The sequence below is a fragment of the Plectropomus leopardus genome, chromosome 6, assembly GCF_008729295.1.
Source record: "Plectropomus leopardus isolate mb chromosome 6, YSFRI_Pleo_2.0, whole genome shotgun sequence".
In the NCBI taxonomy this organism is placed as follows: Eukaryota; Metazoa; Chordata; class Actinopteri; order Perciformes; family Serranidae; genus Plectropomus; species Plectropomus leopardus.
In genome coordinates, this window is record NC_056468.1 from 13,621,466 (window position 1) to 13,648,475 (window position 27,010).

Below are 27,010 nucleotides of genomic sequence, written 5' to 3' on the forward strand. Positions count from 1 at the left end.
CTGCTGAGTTTGGAAAAGGAGGAGCTGTGGATTAAAAGTGACTCCAGGAAATACGGGGAAAAACCCGTTAAATTCTTTACAGGCTTTTGATGAAAGCTTAGAGAGCAAAGTGGCTTTTTTTTACGTTGTCAGGAAGTAAATCAGGACAGTTTACAGGTCGATAATTGTATTTTAAGAGAAATACAGGAAGACAAAGAGTCCGATTTAAATTGTTTACTTTCATTTTGAATGAAACAAACAAAGGTGTCTACATACTGTACTGTACTGGTGGAAAGTTACATACAGTCTTTTTAGTTTTACTGTGACATTTATATAAGATGCATTGAGTGAAAGACTTTCTGACCTCTTAAGCCGAGCTTTAAGTCGTCACTGCTTTCTGCTGAGACTCATCTGATCACCACAGCTTCATATTAACCTCTAATCAGTCTACACTGAACTTTATTTGACCCATGAAACAGAATGCTTATATTAAAAGCACCTTGTACAGAAAAACAAAAAACTGGATCATTTTGTTTCAGTTGATTAAACTGGCAGTCATGAATATGAAGAGTAGACTTTCTTTTTTCCTTTTTGGCACACACACACACGCACGCACACACACACACACACACACACACACACACACACACACACACAGATATCTGAACACACATGGTTATATCAAAATGTTTCATAAAGCCAACTTTAGCTAGAGGCCGTGGGTGGATGAGCAAGATGATGTGCAAAGCATTTCCCTGACTCTGACATACTTGTGTCCATGTAATGATAGACGGAGCATATGCTGTGATTGCAGTCATCTCGGCCAGGTCGGTTATAGTAATAGAGCTAATTTAGTGACTAAATCCCATTGTTCACAAAAATAAGCCAGCTGTGTCTCACATTAGGCTGGATTTATACATGTCACGGAAGTCAAACGCTTAACAAGTTCAGATTGTACGCTCACTGTACATGGGTTATCAGCGATCATTATTTTTATGATTTAAAAATGAAAACTGTGGTCCACTCATCAATAAAAATACAAATAAAAAATGCATTCGTGCTGTATAAAACAAGGTAGAAACGTTATAAAAAAAGAACAACTCAAACACCATTGCATGCAATTGCTCAACATTCAAGAGTAAAAAATCAGGGATTTTCAGATTCTTCTAAATCATCCTGTGAGGAACATTTGTAACATGAGCCATTTGTCTCTTATCAGAAAAGATAGGAATGTTACACAGGCACATATTTTGGTGTCATGATCATTTTGAACATGACAGTGCTCCCTGTACAGAGGCATTAGTACAAGCTGCTGCTCCTCTGCTTGGTCAGGATTCATCCAATCTTGCGTGCTCTCGGAGGGGACGACGGGGCCTGAAGCAGCTCTGAGGAGCACGGAGGCAAATGTTTTAGAGCTGGCCGGCATGACCTCATTTGTAAGGAATGTCTGTGTAATTCAAGCATCAGAACAATTGCACTGTTGGGCTAAATGTGTACCAAAGTCATTGTAGACAAATAGCTGAAAACGAGTTCTCTCTGCTTTACTTCACAAGGCAGAAAAGCCACAGCCCACTGAGCGCAGCGCGAGGCACTCGCATGTCCTCGCAGGTACAATCAATGATGGTCATGTGCTGACTGTCGGTGCCTTTTTAAATCTTGGTAAACTCATCTGCTGCTCTCAGAGCCCTACAGGCCAGGGCGAGGAGGTGGGCGAGCAGGTGGAGGGGCTCGTCCCGGAGGAGGTCCCTGTGGAAGAGGAGGCAGGGAGCCGGTCGGGGAGGCAGAGGGTGGAGGGGTGGGTGGGGGTGCTGGCGGGGCAGGTATGTGCAGGTTAGCCGGAGGAAGAGCCCGACTGGGGGGTGGGGTGTAAGGGGGAGGTGTGATTGGTGGGGAGGGAGTGGTGCAGGTGGGAGGAGGTGTTGGAGGCAGCAGTGGAAGGGTGGAGAAGGAGAACGTTGGAGATGACGGAGCGCTGTTGGGGCTTGGTGGGAGGGTGCCCTGAGGCGGAGGTGGACTCCTGCTGGGAGGGTTGTAGATGGGAGATGCGTGGTGGTTGTAGTGTGGGTAGCGGGCAGAGGGAGACTTTGTGCGAGTGAAGTTCATACATCTGCCCTGAAATTTGAAAACAGACCAGATTTTAGAGGAACATAGTGACCGTAAATAACGCACTGTATAAACAACAACTATGTTTCACTTTTATGATCTCTAATAGGTTTTAGGCCTCTCAAAGACCTGTTTTTCCAAAGGCATGCAAAATTTTTCTTTTTTTCCTCACCACATTTCCACTTCTATAACGAGATGGGCATGTCCATTTATGTCCAGAGCAATGATTGGACGAGGGGTTTTTGTGTTGTGTGTGTGACACATGGTGGTGTGACATCAGTGGACTGTGCTGACTTAACTGAAAACACTGCGGCCAATTTAATGGCCAGTGTCCACAATGGTTTTGGGCATGCTACTCAGTGAATTTCCCCGAGTCAAAATGTATGCTGTGAAAAAGTGAACCTTTACATCTAGGCTATGAAAAGCAGCACATTGCTTTGTGGAATTATTAGAAGAAAGTAGAGAACATTATTTTTTTTACTTTACATTGTGGGGATTTTCAAGGGCACAATATAGTGAACCGTGTTTCCCCTAGAATTTTTTGCAGGCCTGGTGGTGCACACAGAGGAAACCCTTCACAGATGCAAACTTTTCTAAATCTGATTTCCTTGACAAAACACAACTTTCTTCTTTCGACAGCTGAATTAGTGTTAGATTAGTCCCTCTGCTTTCTGTTACAATCCTCATGGATCTGATGACTACAGCAGATGGTTCTGTGTCTTTCACTTTAAGAAGCCTCTCCTGTTGTCCACGCACACCTACATGACCGTTATAATGTCAACGTGCCTCTATAAACGCTGAAAGTCTCAATCACAGCTTTAGTTTGGGGCAATTATGCGTATGCTCCACTTAGCCTGACAAAATGACCTGCCACCACTCTCCCCCTGTCCAAAACAAAGTGAGGTCATGCAAGTGAGACTATCATATTCCAGAAACAAGCTACACCCCGAGAGCAGCTGCACTGAGGTGATCAGGGAGTTGCAGTGGACTGATAAGAGGTGACAGCGCTGCTCTGTGCCTCTCATTTACCAGCAGGGCGAGATGACCTCTGAGACAAAACCAGCCAAATTCTTACATACATATAAACCTTCAGCAAGGATGGAAAAATACAATTAATTATTTAATTATTATATTTTTTATTCGTTAAGTGCGGCGAGACAGTGACTATCAAGGATCTTTACGTCTCTTGGACTCCTGCACTGTATCATTGTTACAGTAAACTTACAAATCACTAAGAAAATATGTGATAGAAAAATGTTTTTTTTTAACCTGCTGTGTTATGCCCTGTTTTATTCCTTAATTACTAAAAACACACCGATGTTTAGAGGGTCAAAAATACATGACACGTTACAGGAACCTGACTCGGGTTTCTCTCAGGCAGGCAGGAGGATCAACTGGCCTCTTCCCTCCCACTGCTGCATTCATTTAAGGGAAGTTATAAAAGCAAGGCTTTGACAAGAGACTCCTAATTGCAACCAGAACAAGCTTGTTTACTGCAAATCATCAAGGATAGTAGAGCCGAGCTGTTTTTCCAGTGCACTAATGAAGAGCTTTATAGTGTGGAGGACTCACTCACACACGTCTAATTACAGAGTGGTGTGTTAGCTGTACTTACTGTACTGTGGGGGGAGAGCAAGGGGTGTAACCCTCTGAATAGCATGTCATAGTTTGACTGAACGTGTAGTAAAGTGAGGTTGAAGGTTGAATTCCCTGACCTCAAGGCTGATTGCTTTTCTTGTGCAGCATCACGTGCTTCGTTACATAAACCGATCATATTGCTACACTGCCAGTGCATTTCCTCAGTGTCTAACTCAATGTTACCAGGAAGCAAGATAAACTGGCATTGCTGACTCAATGGCAAATAAACAAGGATTCATTAGGTCGATAAAAAAAAGCCAAAGCTTAAAGGAGCTGTATGTGACATTTAGAGCATATCACATTAAAAGTCTGGGGCGGGATTGTCTGCACACTATTTTGAACACAGAGGAGCTGAACGTCAACTAGCAGCTAACTGTAGTAACTAATAGTAGTAACTAATATTGAAAGTTACCACATCAACAAATTAGCGCAAATTATATAAACCTAACTGCTGACCATTTGCCAAAGCATACCATACTATTTTACATTGTACTAAATTAAATTAGAAAATGAATAAGGGGCATGACTCCAAACCGAGCATGTAACACACATGCTAAAAGAAATCAGAACACGGTAAACATACATGAACGGTGTGTTGGAGACAATGTAGGAGCCAAATATGTGATCTCACTGAAATGAAATGGGTTTTGTTCCTTAAAATGTTTTTTAGCGCTGGGGTGGATTTTATGTTAGTGAAACGTGTGGTCAGCTGGTCCATAAAACATTTTAAAACGGACCCTTAAAAAGTCACTTCTTAAAAAACCCTGTAAGATTGTATGGCATTCTGTCAACTTGTTATCACAAGTACCACTTGTAGCTACGACACTTGTACTGCAGTTAAATATTTGTATTTTAATGTCTGTACCATCACATCAGATGGATACATTTTATTACATTTTTTTGTATTGTTTAATGCAAAAGAAAGCTTGACAAATTGTGCTTAGTATCGTCAACACTTTTCAAATAAACCATGTAATATTACTTTTCTACCTTTATTCCTTTGGGTTGTAACCCCAGCACACAGCTTTCTACTCTTCCAAAGCTCTTCCCACACTAAAGGCCTGCAGCAGACTTGATTTTTTGTACATTCACAAGTGAAGCAGACCATATATACTTTAAATTCCACAAAAACAGCAAAGTAACCTTACACAAAATTAGGCTAAATACTTGTTAAAATGTGCAATAGGCAAAACAGTGGACTGAATCTGACTGTTTCTGGGGATTTTATCTCAATTTTAGGGTCCTGGCTGCTTTTTAGATCAACATTTCTTACTCGGGGAAAGATGAAGCATTACATAAACTCTTGCGGGTGAAGGATTATAATACAGACTTCCCTCAGACTTATTTTTTCAACACTTGTAGATCCCACAGTCTCAGACTACGTGTCAGCTGCCAACAGTAGAGGTCATCGCACTGTTATCCCCCTCCACTACAGCTGGCCTTTGAGGAATTACATTTGCCTTTTCATAATGACTTCCCCAGACGTCTTTACGTTGCAGTGCACTGTAGCCAGACGCTGCAGTCTAAATCCCAACTCACCGCAAGTTTTCCCATGAGCCTCTCTGCTGTGCACACTTCATTGCTAACAGCTGGTCTATTTTCTCAACATTTTCAGATGCAAAAGAATCTCCCTCTTTGCCAAATGCTAATTCACACCAAAGGCCTCATGTCAGTTGGTAATATGCAGGCTGATGAATGTTTTCATGCCTACCTGTGCGGCTTTTGAGTTACTCTTACCTTGTCACCTGGATGAGGTCTCATCACAGACACACGGTCATAGCCTTTTCTTAAAAGCACCCACAATGCATCCAGTTTGCTCTATGGAAAGAGAAAAAAAATCAAACTTTGAAACCATCACAATAATCTTAAAATTTCTCTCCTTAAGTGTTATGGAAAGTTATTCAATATGAAAGTATTTGAATGTCGTCATGTATAATAATATTATTTTTCTGGATGCACGATTCATCCATAGACATAGTATAGGTCCCTTTAAAGACTTTAGAGTCCCTCGCTGTCTACATGCATACATGTGAAGAGGCTCCAGGTTCCACACTGCGCAACTATCTCAAGCTGAAGCAAAATGACCCTTATTATCTAATTCTCACAGCCACTTCACAGTGACAAACTGATGTGGTTTCAGTTCTCTGTGAACTGACTTCATCGTTTTTAAACACAGCAAATACTTTGAGGATAAGAGCAGAAAATGCAGCTGTTTTCCCTCACAAAACTGCTGGCTGTGCAGCCCTGCTCCCTGGAGGTCAGTCCAACAGGAGTCTGGTTTATATTAGCAATCCCCTGCTGACTGCAGGCTTTGGACTGACTCCTTTAACCCCATGCTGGCCCTCGAGGAAGGGACTGGGTGCCAGTAGTCACCTAAGCATTATTACCTTAACACATCTCATGCTACTTTCACTACGGCATTTTAATAATGCTATTACTTACATATCCCCAGTCAGATTAACATGAAATAACTTGTAACAGATGTTGTGCTTCGTGCAGTACACATGCTACAGCTGACAAAAAAAAGCATCTGTCCTAGCAGTGCTATTAAACAATCACGAATGCTTTGATAAATTAAATGTAAGCCGAGCTATCTTTACAGCCTTTGTATTACAAATATCTCTCAAATCCTCCACCATTTATTATTTTCCATGTTGAGCTGATGAAACTAATCATTCCTAAATGTTCGCCATTATTAGTTATGTCAACATGAGACTTGAAAGAGCATCTGCAGACCAAACATGCCTTTTGCTGTCCACATTGTTGGTACTTTACCTTAATGGGTGAGTACCACTTGCGTGGCCCTGGGGGTTTATGCATGCCGTTGTTGAGGACCCGTGTGGGGCCCACCTCATACTCCTGCTCAGGCATCTTCACTTTGGCATTTTTGGCCTTTTCCAGCTTTGCTCCTTCTTCAGTGGAGCCTTTCTCCCCCCAGCGGACCTGATAACGGAGAGTATGGAGAGTCAGAGATTTATGATGGTGACACACACTGCCTTTAATGTTTTACATCTTTTGCAAATAGATGGCCAGGATTCTATTACTGTGAATATGTCTGACTCGAAATCCATAGATGAGATGCTTTGTTTCAACAAAGGGAGCTCTAGTGTTGCTTTTCTGTAATTGCTGTGGTCTTAAATTAATCAAACGTCCTTTGTTAGATATACTTTTTCAACAGTCTGACTCACTGCATGTAGACTATGGGTATAACCCTCCCATTCAGCGGGACTTCCTCTCCCCGTCCTCCATCTACGTGCTACTGATTTGCAAGGATAGCATCACTGCATCCTGGGCTCAGTGCCACCTAACACAGCTGTAATTGGTTAAGAGAAATACAAACAACCCAGAGTGCTTTTCTGCCTATATCAAACAATAATGAGTACTTCTCACAGCATGTATAAATAATGGATGTAGCTACTATGGATGTCCCCCACTGGTTTATTGCATTTCTGCTGTCACCATTTTGGTTTTCTAGAGCCAGAAGTGACCATATTTGGTTAAGAGATTGAAGCTGCAAAGGAGCGAGGGGTGGATCTGATTTATAGACTTTAACGTCACCTTGGATGTCAGTGAAGCAGCCTCACACTCTTTGTACCGGGCTGTACACGTTTATTTCTGCTTTTAATTTGTGCATTTTAACATGTGGGGTCTATGGGGATTGACCCACTCTTGTAGCCAGCCTCAAATGGCCTTTTTGAGGGACTGTTTTTTTTTTTTTTTTTTTCAATTTCCATATTGGCTTCATTTGAAGACCTAGACCAGTCTCAGCTGACACAGCACTGTGAAGACAGGTCTGGCTATGTGAGACTACCTTTTTTAAAACCACAGTGGGTAAACCTTTAGCATCTCAACAAGTTAAGTTAAGGTTTGATCTTTAATAAACACAACAGATTAGTTTAGATAACATGATATACTTGATCTCACCTCCATCCTTTTGATTCCCCCAACTCCTCTTCCTCCATAGTAGGAGGCGTCTACAGTTGGCCATTTCTTCTTAGGCGTTTCAAAGTCTTCATCATCCTGTGAGAGAGTGACAGGGAGTAAGTTATATTTTTTACATTAAATGAGACATTTGACAGGCCTATTAGCTACATTAAAGAATAATAAAAGGATAATAAAAAGGTAATTTAACTTTTCATTGTTTTACATGAATGGGTAGCTGGTATAAATGCCCTCTGTCCACCCTCCCCACTCCAAACCCAGATCTTTTTTTGGCCCCTCAGTACTGGTTGTGAGATCAGAGGAAATTATAAACCCACTGGCCAAACTTGTTATGTTTTAGCTCTTTAATACACCCTGTCTGACTCATAATCTATGAGGATGTCAGACAGAGGAAGCCATAATGAGGGCTGACATTTGTCTGTGAGGCCATGGTTGTCATTCGAGTATGATTTTTGGAAAAAATGTACCAGTAAAACCTAATTTTCAGTTTAACTGGTGCAAATAAATGCAGCCTGATGTGTTCCACAGTCGCATGTTAGCTTTCAGTTTGTGCATTGTGAGTTACAGCAGTCAAAATGCGTGTTAATACCATGAATTTGTTGATCAAATTATGTAAAAAAATAAAAGAAAAAAAAACAACTTGTTAGTCAGTATAATTTCTCATTATATTCAATGAAAGTCTAAAGAGCTCTACAGGAAGTAATTTGGAAAACATGACATGAAGTCACAAAAAGAAGAGAATAAAAAAAAACAGTAAAAATCAGGTTTTCATTGTTACTCTAAGAGGGCGTTAACTCACAATGGATGAATTACTAAATGAGTGAAATCAGAGTTTTAGGTCAAGAACCGAGTGAGTGACGCTGCATGGCCATTGAGGTTCAAAATGTCCGAAGAAAGTGAACAAATAGACGACCTAAACAGTGGCAGCTGTCTGAATCGTAAATGATGAGCTTTTCTTTGAAGTCATAAGAAAGAGACTGAGTGGTGGAGACGGTGCAGCTCCTACCGAACTCTCCTCCACAGCTGGAGGTGGGGGCTCATGGATGATCTGCAGGAGGAAAAAAAAGATTGCATGAGAGGAGAAGGAGGGAGGAAGTGTTGTTATACTTAGCAGAAAAAGTCACAAACACATGTATCGACAGTTATTTTCATATAATCTGCAAGTCACAGCAATGTGTCTGCTGTGTGCAACAAGATAGTTACACAACAACACATGGTTTAGGAATTGTTTTTTCCTCTAAGCCTCTATGACTTTACAAGAGCGATGCACTGACCTAGAAATCTGCTATCCAGATTTTTCGGCCAGAAGTTGCTGATTAGGAGAAGTGAAGAGTAACAGGTTTATAAATACTGCATTATTTGCTCTCACGTTTTGTATTGAGCAATGTTATACAGAAAGTATTATAGTATTTATACTTTAACACCATGATTGCACATAGAAAGGATTTTTAAGCATCTCCAGTTTCAGTTCACGCATTGCTCTCCTCGTGTCTTTTCTCGTGACCACATGAGCTCAGTGTTTTTTTTTTTTCAACAGTATAATAAAGATAGTTTCTTCTATATTAAATGCACTCTGCAAATTAAATGATTCTGATTCTTATTTGTGATTTTCCTCCGCACTTCTCCAAATCCTGGAACGCAAAGTGATTCCCCATGGTAACCTCGCATCGCTTTCCTAAACAGACTCGCTGCACACAGACTTGAATTTTCAGCTTAATGGACAAGAACAGGAAAAAGTAAAGGGAGGGATAGCCATGTTGTAAAAGCTGACATCTCTCTCTGGCACTTCTCAACTTTCCTGTTTCCAGCGCTGGAAACATTGGAGTGGATTCTGAAGAGACACTTTGCAACTCATTTGAGAGGAGAAATACAGATCTTGACAGCGAGCAGCTGGTTACAAGAGAGTTTGCTGAAATACTGTGATGCTGGCAGTTGGGCCACTGTCTAAATAATGGCACAGGCATGTGTTTTTTCCAGGCGCATTTCCTCTTTTTAGTGTATCTAGAGCAGCTGACTGTCATGAAAATACTTTTCGTGAACTTTTCATTTCCTGTGATTTTCTTGCTTGTAAAACTTGCGTAGTAACAAAGATATCAACACAAAACAGCACATTGGAGCTGGAAATTTAAATTACTCAGCTCCGTAACCGATGGAAGAGTTTGCCTCAGCAGTTAAGATATCCCAGTTAGTATACTGAGGTAGAATTGAGAGGTGAGACTCGGAGGTCACATGCTGTGACCTGCGGAAACACAAATTATTTCAACAGCAGCATAATTACTTAAACACAAACGTTCACCCGGCTGTAGCCAAAATTCAGCTGCAGGGTTACAAAAAGGCCATATGCCTTTATTGACTCATAGACCCTAACCTTCTCACCATGGGAATGTTGTCTAGGTTAATAAGATGCCTCAGGGGGCGTTAGCCAGACAAAACAGATCTGGTAAAGACATTTCCATCCCCTTTATTGTCCGCAAGAAAAAAGTGTTTGAAGCCGTCTAAAATTTGAAAAGAGGAGACCATAAGCTATCTGTAAAGCAGCGTGTGTGCCTGTTATTATTGCACTACTGTTTTAAGAAAACTCACCACAGTGCAGCAGAGAGGCCAGAACCACCAGAGGAGAGCCAAGACCAGGAGCAGCATCAGGATGAGCAGAGCTATGGCCAGGATTGTCCCATCAGACTGTGACAGAGACAGACACGTCAGCACAGACTCCCTTAGTATGGAGAGCACTAAAAAAGAAGTAAACCATTCTAGGCTTAATGGGTTTTTCGGGAAAGAGGCTATTTTGGTTTAATCTTCCTTGGGATCAGTGCTTAAGGACTATGATTCAGCTGATGCTGAAATACTTCAATTAATTTGCATCCATTATTTTGACATCTTAAATTTGTTTTGCAATGTTTGAATTGTTTTGTTTTTTTTTTTGTCTATTGTTGGTGTTGGTTTTTCTCCTTTCTTTCTAACAGAATGCACCAAAGAGTGCTCCTGGGATGATGATTGTCTTTACAATGACAAAGAAGTTATCATTGCATGTTGCCTTTGTCAAAAAGCCTATGGGATTTCTTCATTGGATTTTGGATTACTGCAGAAAATAAGCTCTGTGGCAAACAAATATTTATGATACTTAACCTACACATTTTGTTCAGCAAGTTAATATTCACAAATGAAAAGCACTCTGGTCACATGACTTAACATCCTACTTGCTGATTGTTAGCAATAGCCTTTTTTAAGATGCCTAACAGCTCTAGTTCACGAATGGAGCACTTACTGATTCATTTTATGTTGTAGAATAAAATGTTAAAATCTCTTCTTTTACCAAAAACCCATCTAAACAACCTGCTGACTTTGAACTGATTTCCAGTTTTTAGGACTCACTTCTAGGATTTCTAAATCTGTGGCTACTTGTACAATGCAGCGTGATCCATTTTTTGAATTTTATGTCTGTCTATTTCCTGTCAGCTCCCAGTGATCAAAGTGCTTTTTCATCCCTAAGTTAGTTAACGCTACTTCACTGTTCACATTTAGCTTTGTACATATTGTTGATATTTACCATTCTCTTTTGTATGCCAGGTTTTTTTTTATAACTTTCATAATCACCACACTGTCTCAGATAATCATTAGCGGCATTAGCTAGTGTAGCCCCAGTGTTATCACGATAGACAGATCTTGGCTAATGATGGGTCGTTGCGGCTCATAAAGTGATTTGAAGAGTTTTACAAATATTAGAATGACTTACGTAGCTCTATACTGTTTGGCAAAAGTGAGCAGAAAAGCTATGTAGAGCTGATTGCGCTCACTTGACGGTGCTTGCTCGGTTAGCTGAGTTGCTGACCTGAAATACACTACATTAAAAAACAAACAGTTGGGTAAACACTGGTAGCAGTAAAGCTTAGTGTGAAAAGTGAAGTACAGTGAAAAAGTACTTGATCATTAAGGCTGGAAGCAAAGGGAAAACGTTAGGCTACTTTAGAGTTGTCAGAAAGTTAACATAGATAAATGGATGTTCAGTGGTGTATTGGAGAGTATACAGGGTATACCCACCGCTTTTTCTGGCCATTTACAGAATAACCACCTATCAGCTAAAAAACCACTGGAAAGTAGAACAGTAATACCCATGTCCTCCTCTGTAACCTAACCATCTACAGGTACATGGTACTACACCGGCCTCATCAACTACCTTGACGCTACTAGATATGCGTCCCGCTCTATTGTGCGGATGGAGAAATGCAGTTACATTATATTGTACTCACACAGCCCACAGTGGTGATGGTGACCGAACTGGAGATGAAACTGAGACCTTCGTTCATACTGACATAAAGGTTTGCTGCCCTGGAAAAGAAAAACAAACGCCTCAGCTGCCATTTGTGCAGTAGAAAAACAGAGTGGATGGTGTCATATGAAACCACACATTTATTTAAATAAATTACTGGACTTACATCCCCTCATCTTGAAGCACTGGTGCGGGGCAGAGAAGATATGTATCTTCCACAACCAAAGGCTTTACCACTAGAGAAGGGGAGGAAAAGGGGTCATGAAAAAAAGAAGCAAACATTCCTGTCTTGTCTTGTGGTAATAGTCAGGAGTATTCACAGACAAATTAGGCTCCTGAACCAGTTTTACCTACTCATCCTGACCTTTCAGTTTATGTCATAGTTTAAACGGATTACAGTATAGTTCATTGACTGAATAATGCCTCATGACTTCATCGTAATTGAATAAGTATGCACATGTTAACAGAAGTTAAATGATGTCACATCTTTCACTGTAATTCGATCAACAAACTATTTGAGAGGAGTGTTTCGTCAAGACAAATGCTTTGTTGTCTGCAGTCTGCAGACATCTGTATAACTCTCAGAAACACCAGTACCACGACAGGTTTTGTTTTTCAGTCAAATCTAGGCCCTATCCCTGTCCAGCTGGCTTTTAGAAAAGCTGCTCCAACAAGCATCGTCGCCCAAGCCTGTCTGTTTATCCTGGCAGGGGGAGAGCATACCCCAGAACTGAGGAAATCAACACAAGCGACCGCATGAGTCGCGACTGCTCTTCTCTCGAAACACCATGCAGGATGAAGGGGAGGGGGGACGATCACCACTGCCAAAAACAGCTCAGAAACTGGGCCAGATTTGATCCCACTCAGAGTTCATCTCTGCACCCACCTCACACTCAGAATGGCCTCACGGTGTTAAAGCGTGACAAAAAGGCATGAGAGCCCTTTAAACAACAAATTACAGCAAAGTCAACGAAAGAGCTGATGAGACCTGATTCTGCAAATTTCCACTGTTTAAATCCTTTGGCAATAATAATACAGGCAAACGTCCGCAGTCCATGTCATAATGTTTTATTGGACAGTTTATTCCCCAAGCGTATAGAGAGGTCATGTTTTACCGTGAGGGGCAGGCAAGTGCCCAGAGTTCAACTTTAACCGTTATTTGGAATTACTGCTCACAGTCTTTGAGACTATTCACCGGTATGGACTGTCTGCAACAGGACTGTGTATTGGCAAGAATTTGGTGATACAGTACACCATACAAGGGTTACAAGTCAATATTGTAAGTATGTAAGTAATTCCATAGATTGTGATTTTTACAAATCTGACTTTAGGACAGACCCCCAGGAACGCTGCTTAGCGTTGTTTCTCATTGTTTCAAGTCACCACTTCGATATTGCTGCGAAAAAACTCCTTTGCGGCCCAAAAAGGATTTTCCTCACAGGCCACCATTGTTAAAGACACATCTGTAAAACTGTTGACAGGACACCTCAATCTGCAAACGAGCAATTGCAACTCTTCCTGTTATGAATTTTTGATCCATCTGGGCTTTATAATTGTAAAATTTTCCTCGAGCTGAGAAAAGTGATTTTAAAATCTGTGATGCCATCATGATGTGAGGTCTATGAACCGAGTGGGAACTCGTGATTTGGGCCATTGGTAGAAATGCAGCTGTGCATATTCAGTGGTCCGCATACAGTGGATGTAAACCCAGAAGTCTTTTGGTGTATGCACCAAGCAAGCAACTCCATTGTAATGAGTAGATGTCATCTTGCCATCCTGTATCTAGTTAATACTATACATCAATTGATTCATAAACCCATGATCTCTTTGTTACGATGGAGTGAAAGAGACAAATGACCGAAGATAGATGAGGCTTTGAAAATTACAAATTAATTAAAAATAAAGTCATTTTGAATAATCAATATAGTTTCACAATACTTAACATCACAATACTCAAGTGTTTCTATTTTCTTACATCTCTAGTTGGCAGCTTACAGACAGTTAAGGGACGACGGCAGCATCTTTGAGTTGTTAGAAATGCATGCATTTTAATTTATGAGGGGAGACCAACTGATGGGCTGTAGCTCCATATTTGCAGTACAGCGATATCAATCTTCTCATCTAATTATAAGCAAAAAAAAAAAAGCAAATAGGCCAAATAGTTGAACTGTATTCATTCAAATGCAAGGGCAGTCTGAAAAATTCAGATGATTTGTGTAAATTACCTAGCTCATTTAGCATAGCATATTTAGTAGGCTATGCAGACATGAGAGTGGTATCAAGAGTGGTTGTCAGACTTTGTGCCTTGCTCTCAGCAAAAAATGTGTTTCCCAAAATGTTTAACTATTTCTTTAAAGTAATTGCCTTCTATTTTTCACTTGAATATTGTCCATGGCAACATCTGTCACTAAAACATTGGACATGGATAGGACCTGCCAAATCCCAGCCTGCCTGACTGTATTTGCTGCTACTTTTTCCTGGAGACACAAAGTCAAACACTGATTCATCTGCTCAACACATGCAGTTACATATTGCTGCTTTCCCTTTTACTGTTCACTATATTTGCACAGTATGCAGTTTGCAGAGGGCTGAAGTGGGGGAATCAGGGGAGGGCAAGTTAAGATGCATTAGAAAGAAGAGAAATGATTTTCCTTATAGCCAATCACATTGCTCTCCGGGTGAGCTGGCCTAATTATGTATATTTAAAGTTTACCCCTGATGTGAGGTAAACAAGTTCCAGAAGATTGTGTGTAAACAATCCAGAGAAGTGAATGAATCTGGAGGAGGAGGATGCAAGTATAATGGGACTGACATAAGGAGATAATTTTACTCAAATTGTTTCCATGTCCGCTGTTTGTCTGCAGGAAGTTGGATGTTGTAGCACGCAGAAACAATTATGATTCCGAGGAATTGTTAACATTTGATTAATACGACTTTTTTTATTCTTTACTTTGTTACGAAAATTGATTTAAAGTGCAAGATGCCTGTGCTGAATGTTGATGGCGTCACCAAAGTAAATACTATTAAAAAGAAGAAAACAGCCTCTCTGGATAGCTAATAAGTTCTGCATGTGTGCTATCATGCATGCCCAATACAGTATAAACATGAGAAAGCAGAGAAGATGGTTAACCATCATGCAAAATGGTACTGAACTCCAAAACAGACCACTTGGATAGAATCAAGAAGAGCTGACAGCAGGAATTTTCCAGATAAAAAAAAAAGTTAATCCATTCCTTAATCAGAGTACATGAAAGACAGTGACCTCCAGTTGACTGATAAAGACTTAGGGATGCACCAACATGCTGTCAAGATAAAAAAGAAACACGCCTGCTCAACACCTCACCCTCACAGGAGCTGACAGTTTGTTTGAAACCTCATTGCTGGTAAATATCTTGCTTTGTAATTAGACCAACACCTCCTGCAACTACTGTGGCATGCCTGGTAGGAAGTGGTTTTAACAACCACCAGTAAAATGCGTGAGGAAACTGGTCGTATCCTAAAGGCCTTTTCCTCTTTCTGCTTCTTGTGTGGTACTTGTTACTCTCTTGTACTCTTCTTTAGGTTTTCTTTCCAGGCTGTAAAATTACACAATGTATTGTTTAAGAAAAAGACATGAGCCCAGTAACACCAGCATGGCTGCGTGTTTGATCACAGAAGATTCCAGCTGTGCGGCTGACTCGCTGTTCGACTTTTGGGAGGCCCAGTTAGGTGTAATTTAGGGGAGTTTTACATCATGTGTTTACTCCAACTGTTTTTACTACAAATGGACTGAGTGATCATCTCTGAGTCAATGTGTACTCAGATAAAACACTCATGTGTGATGAAATAGTGTGTGTAGTGTATCAGTGTGTTAATTCAACACTGAGGAGATGTTTCAGAGATGTTTTACTCACTCTTAGTGACAGTGTCGTTGATGCGGAAGCTACACAGGACCTTATCGACGTTTCGGGCGTGGAGGAATCCATTTCCTCTCACCACCACTTGAAAGGTCTCTAAAGCAAGGAGAGGAGGAATGAAGAATTGAAAATGAATTCATCATAAACTGGTTTTGTGGCTCAAAAACCCAAACATATCATCATGTTAGAGCATAATTTGAAAATAGCCACTACTGGCTTGTCACAGTGTTACTGACTTGAAAGGCCTTTGGTGAGAGAGAGAGAGAGAGTGAGAGTTGGTTGTCAGAGAGAAGTATTGACATATGGGTATAATACCTAACACATGAAAACAATAAAACTGTCTCACAATTACTAAAATGCTGTTGTATATTTAACGATATACTGACTAACATTAGACACAAGTTACAAACATACTGTAGCCATAGCCTATACTGGCATTATGTCATTATCAACCCTAATGTTCTGTTTGCAGCCCAGCTGTCAAACATAGTTAAATATAATAGATATTTATCATGTTTTATTTGCTCTGACTGATGTGTCTTGTGCGTAGAATTTTTTTTTTCCTAACACTCGAGACACACGACGTTAGCATTGCGGATCAATTTTTTTTTTTTTTTGTGGGGACCATGTTAACAGGTTTTAGCAGCCACACTGCCTGCGTGAGCAGCTCTTGCTGCTCTGGATTGGTGTGCCAGCCCATTTACAACTGTTTATCTGATATGAGGTGTGTTTGAGATAAAGACCACCAAGAGGAGCACTGTTGAGGCATTTTTGGGAACAACCAAGTGCCTCCTTCGCATCAGTATTGAAGAACTGGAGGGTATGTCTTTGCTAAAAGCATTACAATCAAATGCACTTAATTGTTTGCCATACTTCGGACAGGATGTGGCAAGTTATACTGACTCATAAAATACCAGTTAAACAGGCTGTAGTCTGATTACATTTTCCATGGCTCAGGGTTTAGTGTTTTGCTTTGTGTCAAGGCTCAGCCTAATGTGCTCAAATTGGCCATCTACCCCCGGCAGACCTGTCACCGGTCACTCAACGCTATGTCACATGTTTGATAATGCCCCTAAAAAACTGAAAATTAACTGATAGGTTCCAGACTTTCTGCATTTGTGATTTTGGTCTTGCAATGTCAGGCTATATTTGTAACTGGCGTGGACAGTTATTTTTATACAGCACAAACCTCTCACAGATTCAGTCAGAAAACTTGTTTATTGGAATTTCTGTTAATGTAGTTTGTTCAAGTAATCTGACAGGAAATTCAACCTCTCTGGGGTCTAATTAACCCAAAACATAGGTAATATTACCACATTTCTTTGTCTGTACGTGACTTTTAGGCAAATATTTGTTCCGTTATAGCCCACATAACAACATAAAAATCACAAAACATTTCCTTATTTCCTGTCTTATATATGATATATTAGCTTTTAATAAAGTCAGAAAAACAGGAAATATATTTAAAATTATTGTAAGTTTTAAGCATACGAGAGGAAGCCAATGTCAATAAGGGTTAAATCATGTAGGGTCGACTAAGTTGTGCTACTGTCTGATTTAGTTAATGAAGTGGCCTCATGAGGATGAAAAGGAGGTAAATCTTCCTCGCCTTACCTCCTGCACAGATACTGGAGGGCTCTGCTGCAAGGATCTCGATACAGGACTTCTTCAGGATCTGAGAGAGATGAAGAGACATACAAATCTCAGATGTTGGACTTTTTTTCAACAGTCTCTATCAGATCGTGGTTATCCACTCTCTTCTAAACAGAGTGACTAGTTTTAGCCCCAGGCGTCACATTTATGTACCTATCAATTTACCTTGTTCCCCTGAGGTCTCTGGGTGGGATGTTTCCATCTATTCTCATTTGAGATGTGCAGATACTCCTGCTCTCTAGCAACATACCAACTCCTGAAGACAAGGAAGACTGACCCACTGCCTGGCTCACATGAATAAGAAGCAACAGTTTTGGGTTTGCTGTTAATCTAATCCAGATGACAGTCAGTTTGCCTGACCTTTAACTCTGCTCAACAAACCTCGTATCCCAGTAACAGCCCCTTCATGACAAACTGGTTTTCAGTTCTTGGGCTAACAAATTTAAAAATTTAAGTCAACACCATCGAGATGGGTCTTAAGAGATACAGCACATGCTTTGATCATGTTTGGCCAGAAGTCAGCTGTGATGATCAAAAGCAGGAAAGTCACAGTCACAGCAGGTTTTCCTGGAAGTCTGTCCCTGGCTGGGCTCTATGGGTAGAATAATTTATCGTGCTTTAAACCTGCTTTGTCTTGTTTGTGTGCTATTTGAGCAATGTGTTGATGGACTAAAGAAGAAATGATGGGGGAATATTTCGTAAATTAAAGCAAGATGATTTCCTGTGGACCTCAAAAACACGTTATTTTTCAACTGTCTATTGGCCCTCAATATAACTAGTCAGGCTGTTCTCATTCGTACGTTCTCCTACAAAAGTAGCACACCCAAAATTGTACATATTTCATGTATTTTGAAAGGCTGCAATCACTTGACGTATGTGCTGATGGGAGTACACATGGAGGCAGGTAGGGGTGATGGAAGGGTCACAGCATCCTCCCTTGGAGATGCGCGTTTTTGAACTGGGTGAACTTTGAGTGAACTTTGACGTCATTTTAAAGTATGTCATCACCATGTTCCTTTTTCTAAACCTAACCACATTAACTTTACTTGCCTAAACCCAAACTTTGTAACTTTCCCTAATTATGTAACAGTAGAATAAGAGTGTGAAGTCATTGTTGGGATGCTTATTTGTAGGATATGATAAGAAGTGTTGTGTTTGCATGTTTGTAGGATATCATACAAGTTCTATGAGGAACTGGTGCTGTTGGCAGTTTTGTTGGCAGAGCTGAAATGCTTACCGAGTCGATGACCCCCTGCAGGGCCTCAAATCCATCATTCACTGGGAAGACGTGGTCCTTACTGTCAGCAATCTTAGCCAGCTGGTGAGGAAATCAGATATTACAACAGGCGACAAATGCACACTTGGTTAATAGAGTCACAGAATTAGTCAAAGTTAAACCATAATTGTTCACAGGAGTGGCTCATATGAACACATTCAACAATGTTACCCAATTTCCTTGCTTCAGAGGACACACTAAAAATATCCCACTACATAATTAAAAAAAAAGGGCTTCTTGACTCACCATGTAATCATAAGGCTAACAAACTGCTACAAGATTGCTTAGAGACATTTGATGTCCTTTTTGGATGTCAAACAAGTACCTGAGGGTAGTAAATAGGCTGAAAAATTGGCCCTATATGTGACTGACCACAAGTTTCATCCCCAAGTGGGCCCCAGATTAGATGCCCATTTTGGGCCCATACCCACTTGGTACCCAGGTAGCCCTAGCATAACCCACATGGGGCCCACTTGAATAAACCCACCCATGTGGGCAATTTGCATGGGGCCATTATGGGACTCATGGACAATCCCATATAGGGATTTTAAAATTTGGATGAGCTGTGCATGAATTTCAAAGCTTTAAATTTACACTCAAACTAGGGATTTCATCCCCTGAAGCTTAAATGCCGTGAGATGTTAAGGTACAGAATACAATTTAGTGAAAAAAACAAAACAAACACCTGTGTCTCATTGAAGTCCTTCACCCCGACGCAGTAAACAGAGGCACCCAGACTCCGTGAGCGGTTAGCCTGTCAAGTAGGGACAGATTCATGGCAAAAACAGGAAGAAGCTCAACACCTGGGTTCAATTACACCTCTGCATTGCATAATATCATCCACAACATTGTAAAAAGAAAGAAAAAAAAAATGTGTTTATCTGGCCTCTAATGAAATTTTACAAGAAGTTGGGCAACACCATGTTCCTGTTGAATAATATTATTCAGACGTCATATAACAGAAAACACAAGCCAAATACTTAGTTTAGGCATTCATGCCTGTGGCTTTTGGTGCTGAATCTGACAGTGACTGACAATTTAAGGCCTCCCACAGCCATCAAGTGGAACATTTCCATCTACTGGAAATGTCAGCTCCACATCATCCCTGCTGTCAACATATCTGTGGGCGCTCAAAGGGGATTAAAGTCTCAGACTGTCACACACCTTTACCTGAAGCCCCTGAATGGTTTGAGGAGCAAATAAATCCTTAGATCCCAGTGCAGATGTGAAGAAAACGACTGGGTTATATGGGATGTATAAATCTGACAGACATTCTGACCCCCATTTTTCCAGACTAAAGTAAGAGGATCAAAGTGGTGATGTATAGGGTGTCTGTTTGATGTGGTCCATCACATGCTCAGCTGGTTATAATTTGTGTGATCCATTTGATCTCTCTTTGTCTCACTCACCTCTCTCTCAGCATAGTAGAAAAGATCCTCATGCAGCTCTCCATCTGTCAGAGCTATGATAACACTGGCAGTGCGATAACCTGCAGACAGTGAGAATTTGGTTATCCTTCCTGCAGTGTCACACTCTTATCCTCCATAGCAAATAACTATCCATCACTTTTAAGATTACTGCTATTTTGTAGTCATGCAAAAAATCACTTTTGATAGTATCTAAATCCTACAGTTATGAGTTCAGTTATGTCCCTGATGGTCTCCTGTTCAGGAATTAGTAAACTTTTTCACATAGGTAATTCCAAGTCAAGAAGCAAATCCAAAACCTCTCTTGTGCCAGGGTTTGTGATAACTGTAGGTCCGTCTCTGGAACTGATGCCCACCCGCCTCCTGGCAAAGTACTCTATATAGCAGCGGGGAGTGAGGCAGAGGGACCGCAGGGTGCACTAGCTAGCTAATTTTTGTCTCATTTGTGTTCTGATAAACAGAGAGGAAGCAAGAGCCTGACCTAGATGGGGCTGAGCGAATGCACTGTACAAAGCTCTACACTGAAATTTAATTAATTAGTGTATTGGAAATGAAGTGTGTGCATTTTTTTTCCTATTCCAAAAAACTGTCTACCCACGCTTTGCCCACCCGTTTACGATACGATACGATACGATGCAATACGATACGATACGATGCGATACAATACGATATACTTATTGTCCCTGCAGGGGAAATTTGTCTCTGACTCAGCACAGCACAGATAATGCCTCCACACTTACAATAAAAACAATAGTCACACCATTACATTAAAAACACATCAGTCTAAATAAAAACAACATCAGATGTACCGTGCAGATATTCTCAGTTACACTGAACACAGTATTGTGCACACATTGCACATAACACCGTTTTGGCTTGTGACACTTTGAAATGATCAAAAGTCAACTAAAAGCTCTTCATTCAAGATGTATATGTGACCTTGAACTGTGAGCACGTTGTTTAATTTGAGTAATTTGTAGGCGGGGACCAATCCAATTTTTTCAGATACTGAAAGACAAAACCTTTTCTCTGCTCCAATTTTGTGCAGGAATTTTACTGTTAGTATAGTTATTTTCCTCTAACATTTTAATCATCTTACAACCCCTCAGATAAATCTTGTGATGCCCAGGTAGGAACCACTGACCTAATACAAATACCCACAGAAATAAACAAAAACATACTTCTAATTAATCCAAATTACTTGTAAAAATTGGTTTATAGGCCAGAAACAATTTATTGTGTTTTCAGCATATAAAAGAAATACACACCTTCAGTGTTTCCATAATATATCTGCTCGCTGGCCTGTAGCAAAAAAGAAAAGCTGGTTTGAAATTATCTGTCTGGTAGCATGCGGTGCATAAAGGAACTGATCTGTGTTCTAACACAACAGCCGAGCCAGTATTGAGACAAGGCAGATGCCAGCTTGGAGTTTGGTTGTGTAGCGGCAGCTCACCCTCAGGATGCCTTCATGCATGAAGGTGTCTCCCCCTGGAAGAACCCTGTGGAGCTCCTCCAGACCTTTACGAATTTTTTCCCTGAACAGACAGAGGACGAGATAATCAACATTGCTGATAATCCAATATATTTGAAAATATTTATTTTGTCAGATTCACTTGTGAACATATTTTTGACAACAACCAGACTCTGCGAGGCGTGGTAACAGAATAATAGTTTCCACAAGGGCAGCATTTGCAGAAAATACCGGCAATGTGTAACAGATGAATGGATTGAAACAGCATTGGTTTGTATTGGCTCGAGTAACTCTCACACAGATAGACAGGAAATGAGCTCTTTGTTGAGGAAGATATGAGGGATGCAGTGAAACAGTGGAAATATTTTGTGACACGCAGCTGATGAAAGATTAGAGACATAAATTGCCCACAATGTGTCAAAAATCACATGATGAATTAGTTGTCCAGACTGGCGACACTAAAGAGGGATCACAGCAAGGGAAAGTATCTGTCTGGAATCTTCCTGGTTATGAAAATTCAGAGGGATCATAACTGTGTGGCATGTGTCCATTTCTGGCATTACACTTATTCCTCTCAGCTGCATGACAAAAAAACCTAAGAATTAAAATCTGTTTTGAGGGGATCTGCACCCACCTGTCTTCTGTCAGGCTCATTAAGATCCTTCCCTCGGTGGAGAACACAATGAAGGACATCCGCAACTGTGGACTGGTTCAAGGAGAAGATAAAAATGTTGCTCTGTTTAATCAGGGATCATTTCTTTTTACATACTTTCCCACAGACTCTTGATGACACGATGATGATTTTTTTTACCTTAAGAATTTATGGGCGAGATGTTCAACAAAGTTGTAGATTTCTGTCCAGTGATTCTGCACACTCCCAGATCTGAGAAGAGAAAAGACAAATTAATGAGGATTTTTTTGCAATCACTGCTTTGCATCTTAAGATACACGCCCCCTTCTCTGCACTGCTGTTGGAGCGTTGTCAAATTATCAATAGACCTTGTAGGGATTATGAGACAGTGGCCCTCACACATAGAAGCAGGAACCTAGAAGACAGTAAGAGGCACAAAATAACTATAAATGATGCATATCTTTAAAGTTCTTTTTTGTTCCCTTTTTTCTCTTTATAGTTGTTTTGCATATGTTTTAAATTGTATGTCAATGTATAGTTATTGTGCATTTCTTGTAGATTTTTTGTGCCTGTTGTCTTTTTTGTCTCCTTGTGGTCATTTTGTCTCTTTGTAGTAGTTTGTGTCTCCTTGGGGTTATTTTTTATCTCTTTGCAGTCACTTTGAGTCTTTTTGCATCTCTTTGTAGTCACATAATGCCTCTATTTTAGTCTCTGTATTCATTCTGTTCCTTTCTGTAGTAATTTAATTGTTCTTTTTTAGTGTCTTTGTGGTCATTGTGTCCCCTTATAGTAGTTTTAGTCTCTTATCCATTTGTCTTTCTTTGTAGTCATTGTGTGTCTTTGAATTTGCTTTGCATCTTTTTGTAGTTTTACATCCCTTTGTAGTCCTATTGCATCCCTTAATAGTCAATTTATGCCCCTTTGTAGTTGTTTTATGCCTCTTTGTAGTTGTTTTATGTCTCTTTGTAGTCATTTTATATCTTGTAGTTTTGAGTCACTTTGTGGACTTTGAGTCCACTTGTAGAAGTTATACATCTCTGTGGTCTTTTTGTGTGTCTTTATAGTTACTTTCGGTTTATTTGCTTTGCATCTCTTTGTAGTTTTGTGTTTCTTTGTAGTCCTTTTGTATCCCTTTATAGTAATTTTAAGTCTTTTTGTAGTTGTTTTGTGTGTCTTTGTAGAAGCTGTTTCACCTGTCTTAGTAGTATCTTTGTGTATTTTTGTAATTGTTTTGCATATATTTATAGTTGTTTTACATATCTTTAGTATTTTTGTGCCTTAAGTCGTCATTTTGCATCTTTTTTGCCATCCTCACCCACTGACCCTTTCTGCCCCTGCGCCTGTGCTCGTTAGTAAACCATGCATGGTATAGACTTCGAAAGAAGGGAAAATAGAAAGAGCATGCAGAATAGTTCGGTTGAGTAAATGCTTTGGGCAGCACAGCTGGTTTTCTCTTAGTAGTTTTGATGTTGAGCTCCTCGGATTACTGCTAACATCTTTATAATGCACCTGCAATTATACCAGTGTTACTGGAGTCAGATGAATGTACCCTCATTAAGCCTTCATGCAACCAGCTCTGTAATCACAACTAGGTCACGGTGGATGTTAATCATCTTGCACTCTGTTCCCTGTATGCCAATGAACTCCTCACATTTTTACTTGATGTTTTCATTGGATTGTATAGCAATGGCCACAGAGCCCTCTGTATCCTGCTCTGTAAGGAAAGAATGATAAATGAGTAAAGATTTAAGGAGACTAGCTTCTTGATTATGTATCGTCTTATCTAATTATCTGATCATCTGTAGATATCAACATACGGTTGTCTCTGATCAGTAAAGAATAGATTGCGAGCTTGCATGTATCAGTGTCAATGCTTATCAAAATGTCTGTCATTTAAACTGTTTTTATAACCCCAAACCCCCCTGAAACATTTCTCAAAACACCTATTTTTTCCATTGTTACCATGACACAAGTCCCAGCACAAATATCCCAGCCAACAGGCTGAAACACTGGAACATCTGGATGTAATGGAGAAAGAGCAGTGCAGAAACAAAGAGGGGGATAGGAGAAGAAGGATCAGGAGGATAATGCAAAAGGTACAGTGAGGGCAGGTGGAGGACATCACTGCTAAATTGCAGCTGAGCGAGCTAAAATCTTACCTGAAGAAAAGGCAGTCGAATAAAAATAAAAAGAGCAGCAGCTGCATTGAACCCGTGCCAATCAATGAATACTGACACATTACAAATTTAATATAAATCTGTGTTGTAAAAACATGGCTCATGCTCACAAATACTCTCTATTACACACGATTGCCTAATATCCCCCCAGAGAAATAGTGATGTGCCTGGAGGTGGCACCAGCATGTAATGTAGGACAACTGGAAAATCCATCACCATCTCTGAAGGGAGAGCTACAGAGAGAGGGAGACTGCAGTCCTCCAGATAAGAAAAATGAGGAGTTGGATGATGCATTTGTTGTTGACCTAGTTGGCAAACACTCTAACTTGTAATAAAAACAAGTAGTTTTAAGCCAGGTTTGCAAAACACAAATGTCATAAGGTAAGCGCTCTGTTCCAGTCCAAAGGCAACAGCCTGGGTGAGTTAACTGTCGGTGTGTGTATTTATCTACAATATAGATTTATTTCTCTCGGAGTCCCAGTCAAAAGAAAATCATCTGAACAGTGCTTATATGTGACACTGACCCCTTTTGAGAAACTGTTTCCACTTGACTGGCTTTGTTGATGAGATTGCTCAGTTCTTGTTTAGCTAAATATGTAGAGCATGAAAAACGCACTAATGCATCGTGTGCCCCCCAGAAAACTGCAAGAACGATAAGAAATTAAAGGACGCATATTGTGCCCCATCAAAATGTTGCTGGTATGATCATGTTTTGATCAATGACGCATGGCTAAAAGGAAACACAGAGGTTACCAAAAAAAACAGGTTAGATAAACATGGAAACTGTTTCTTAATCAAAACCGATGTATCCAGCTTTGCAGGGAGAACAAACATCCTGTGCCCTACTTCAGGCACTCAAACTGCATTAGAAGTCCAAGAGGATAAGGAGATATTAGGATGCACTAGTGGCAGTTCTGGATAAAACCTGCCCACGTGGTTTATGTTATGTTAATAAGGATGAACACCAAACACAACAGTCTGCTAAAGTGCTTGCAGCCTGCAGCTGACTGATGAATGGGGGAACACCTAACACACCACTAACCATTACCATCTGTAATGTTAGACGAATCCAAGCTGAAATGTAGATCAAGGCCTATCAAAACAATGCATCACCGGCCCATTCATCCATTTTCCTGCATAACATGACACCAGGGGGCGTAACGATAACAGAATGACATCATGAAAACATTTTTGGCAGAACATGAGGGAAAAAGCACCAGAACAACACAAATTAATACACTTTCTCATTTCTTATCATGCATTAAATAACTCTTAAAGCTGTAAGCGGAGACAGGTGAGTGGAATATTTAAGTCAAGCTCAGTCAAATTATAAGATGAACAATGTTTAACATGAATTGTTTTTACTTCTAGCTATCCTATTAATCCATCCTATTAATACACCTTCTCTTAAGTGGTGTGTGTCAGGTAACTCACTTGTCCAACACAAAGTAGAGATCAAAGCCTCCAAAGCATGAGGAGGACGCAGCCTGCCTCCTGTCCTGGTTCGGTCCAGCATTGCCAGATGTAAGAACAACCAGCGCAGCACCAAACACCACTGGAAACCAGGAGCTTCTACTCCAGCACGGGGGCATTATTCCAGACGAATAAAATCTTATAAAACTGACTTCAAAGAAGAAAAAGTTGGTTTGAAAAAGTTGCAAAGTTAATCCTCCTTGCAGATTCTTCTGTCAATCCTCCATAGATGTCTTCAGCATTCAAAAAAAGAGAGAAAAAAGCAATAATCCAAAAGAGAGCAATGAGTGTAATTCAGAAGTAAAGAGGAGACCGAAAGCTTGAGTGCTGTGGGTCTCACTGCTGTTGGGACCCTCTCATCACTGGCTCCAACACAGCATGCACAAAGATGAGAAGAGCTCCACAACCTCCTACTGCTTTTTGTTAATGACAAGATCATGCAGCAGAGAGATCCTCAGACCCTGGATGTCTTACCCCAAGAGTCTTTGTAAAACTCTTTGTTTTTTGTCATCTCTCTCTGTCTCTCTCTCTCTCTCTCTCTCTCTCTCTCTGCAGAGGAAAAGAGTGATGAAGACAATACAGTGGAAACACCAGAATCTGTTGGCTTGTCCTGCCGCCTAGTGGTGGTAAGTGGCTGGTGGCTGCTTTTAAACCACCAGACAACTTACGATGTAAACTCTGTGACACCAAAATACTGTAAAACTGCAATAACTTTAACTTTTGTGAAGTCTGTAAAGCAGTGGCAGAAGGGGTGGCCAGTCGGGGCCACTGAAACTCTTCGACTGGCACACCAAAACAAAAAGCAATCACAAAATTTCGGGAATTCCATTATGCTGTTGTAGTATATCGGTGAGTTAAAAACTATGTCAGTATTAGAAAAAAAGAAATCGCTTAGTGATATACTTTGATTTCTTATTTAACAGTTAATATTAGTGATTATCTGATGTTTATAGAGTAATATTGGTACAGTTAACATTTTTAGTTCCACAACAATGCTGTTTTAATATGTTATGTATCTGTATAGTCTATTTGTCTATTGTTCAAATAGGCTTACTGTCATTTTCAAAAAAATCGTAA

The 27,010-nt window shown here is 40.3% G+C and overlaps 1 protein-coding gene across 1 annotated transcript; it reads right to left on the reverse strand.

The window, feature by feature from the left end:
* On the reverse strand, positions 1-26,394 carry LOC121944267 (anthrax toxin receptor 1-like). Its single transcript, XM_042488008.1, has 18 exons — positions 25,895-26,394; positions 22,464-22,535; positions 22,287-22,358; positions 21,635-21,716; positions 21,450-21,483; positions 20,164-20,243; positions 19,440-19,508; positions 18,716-18,796; positions 17,440-17,500; positions 15,823-15,921; positions 12,096-12,165; positions 11,910-11,988; positions 10,246-10,341; positions 8,669-8,710; positions 7,645-7,740; positions 6,496-6,663; positions 5,458-5,538; positions 1-2,091 (listed from the first exon to the last, which is right to left on the reverse strand). The coding sequence occupies exons 1-18, from the start codon at positions 26,050-26,052 to the stop codon at positions 1,666-1,668; spliced, it is 1,866 nt and encodes a 621-aa protein (XP_042343942.1). The 5' UTR covers positions 26,053-26,394; the 3' UTR covers positions 1-1,665.
* Positions 26,395-27,010: the final 616 nt, after the last annotated feature.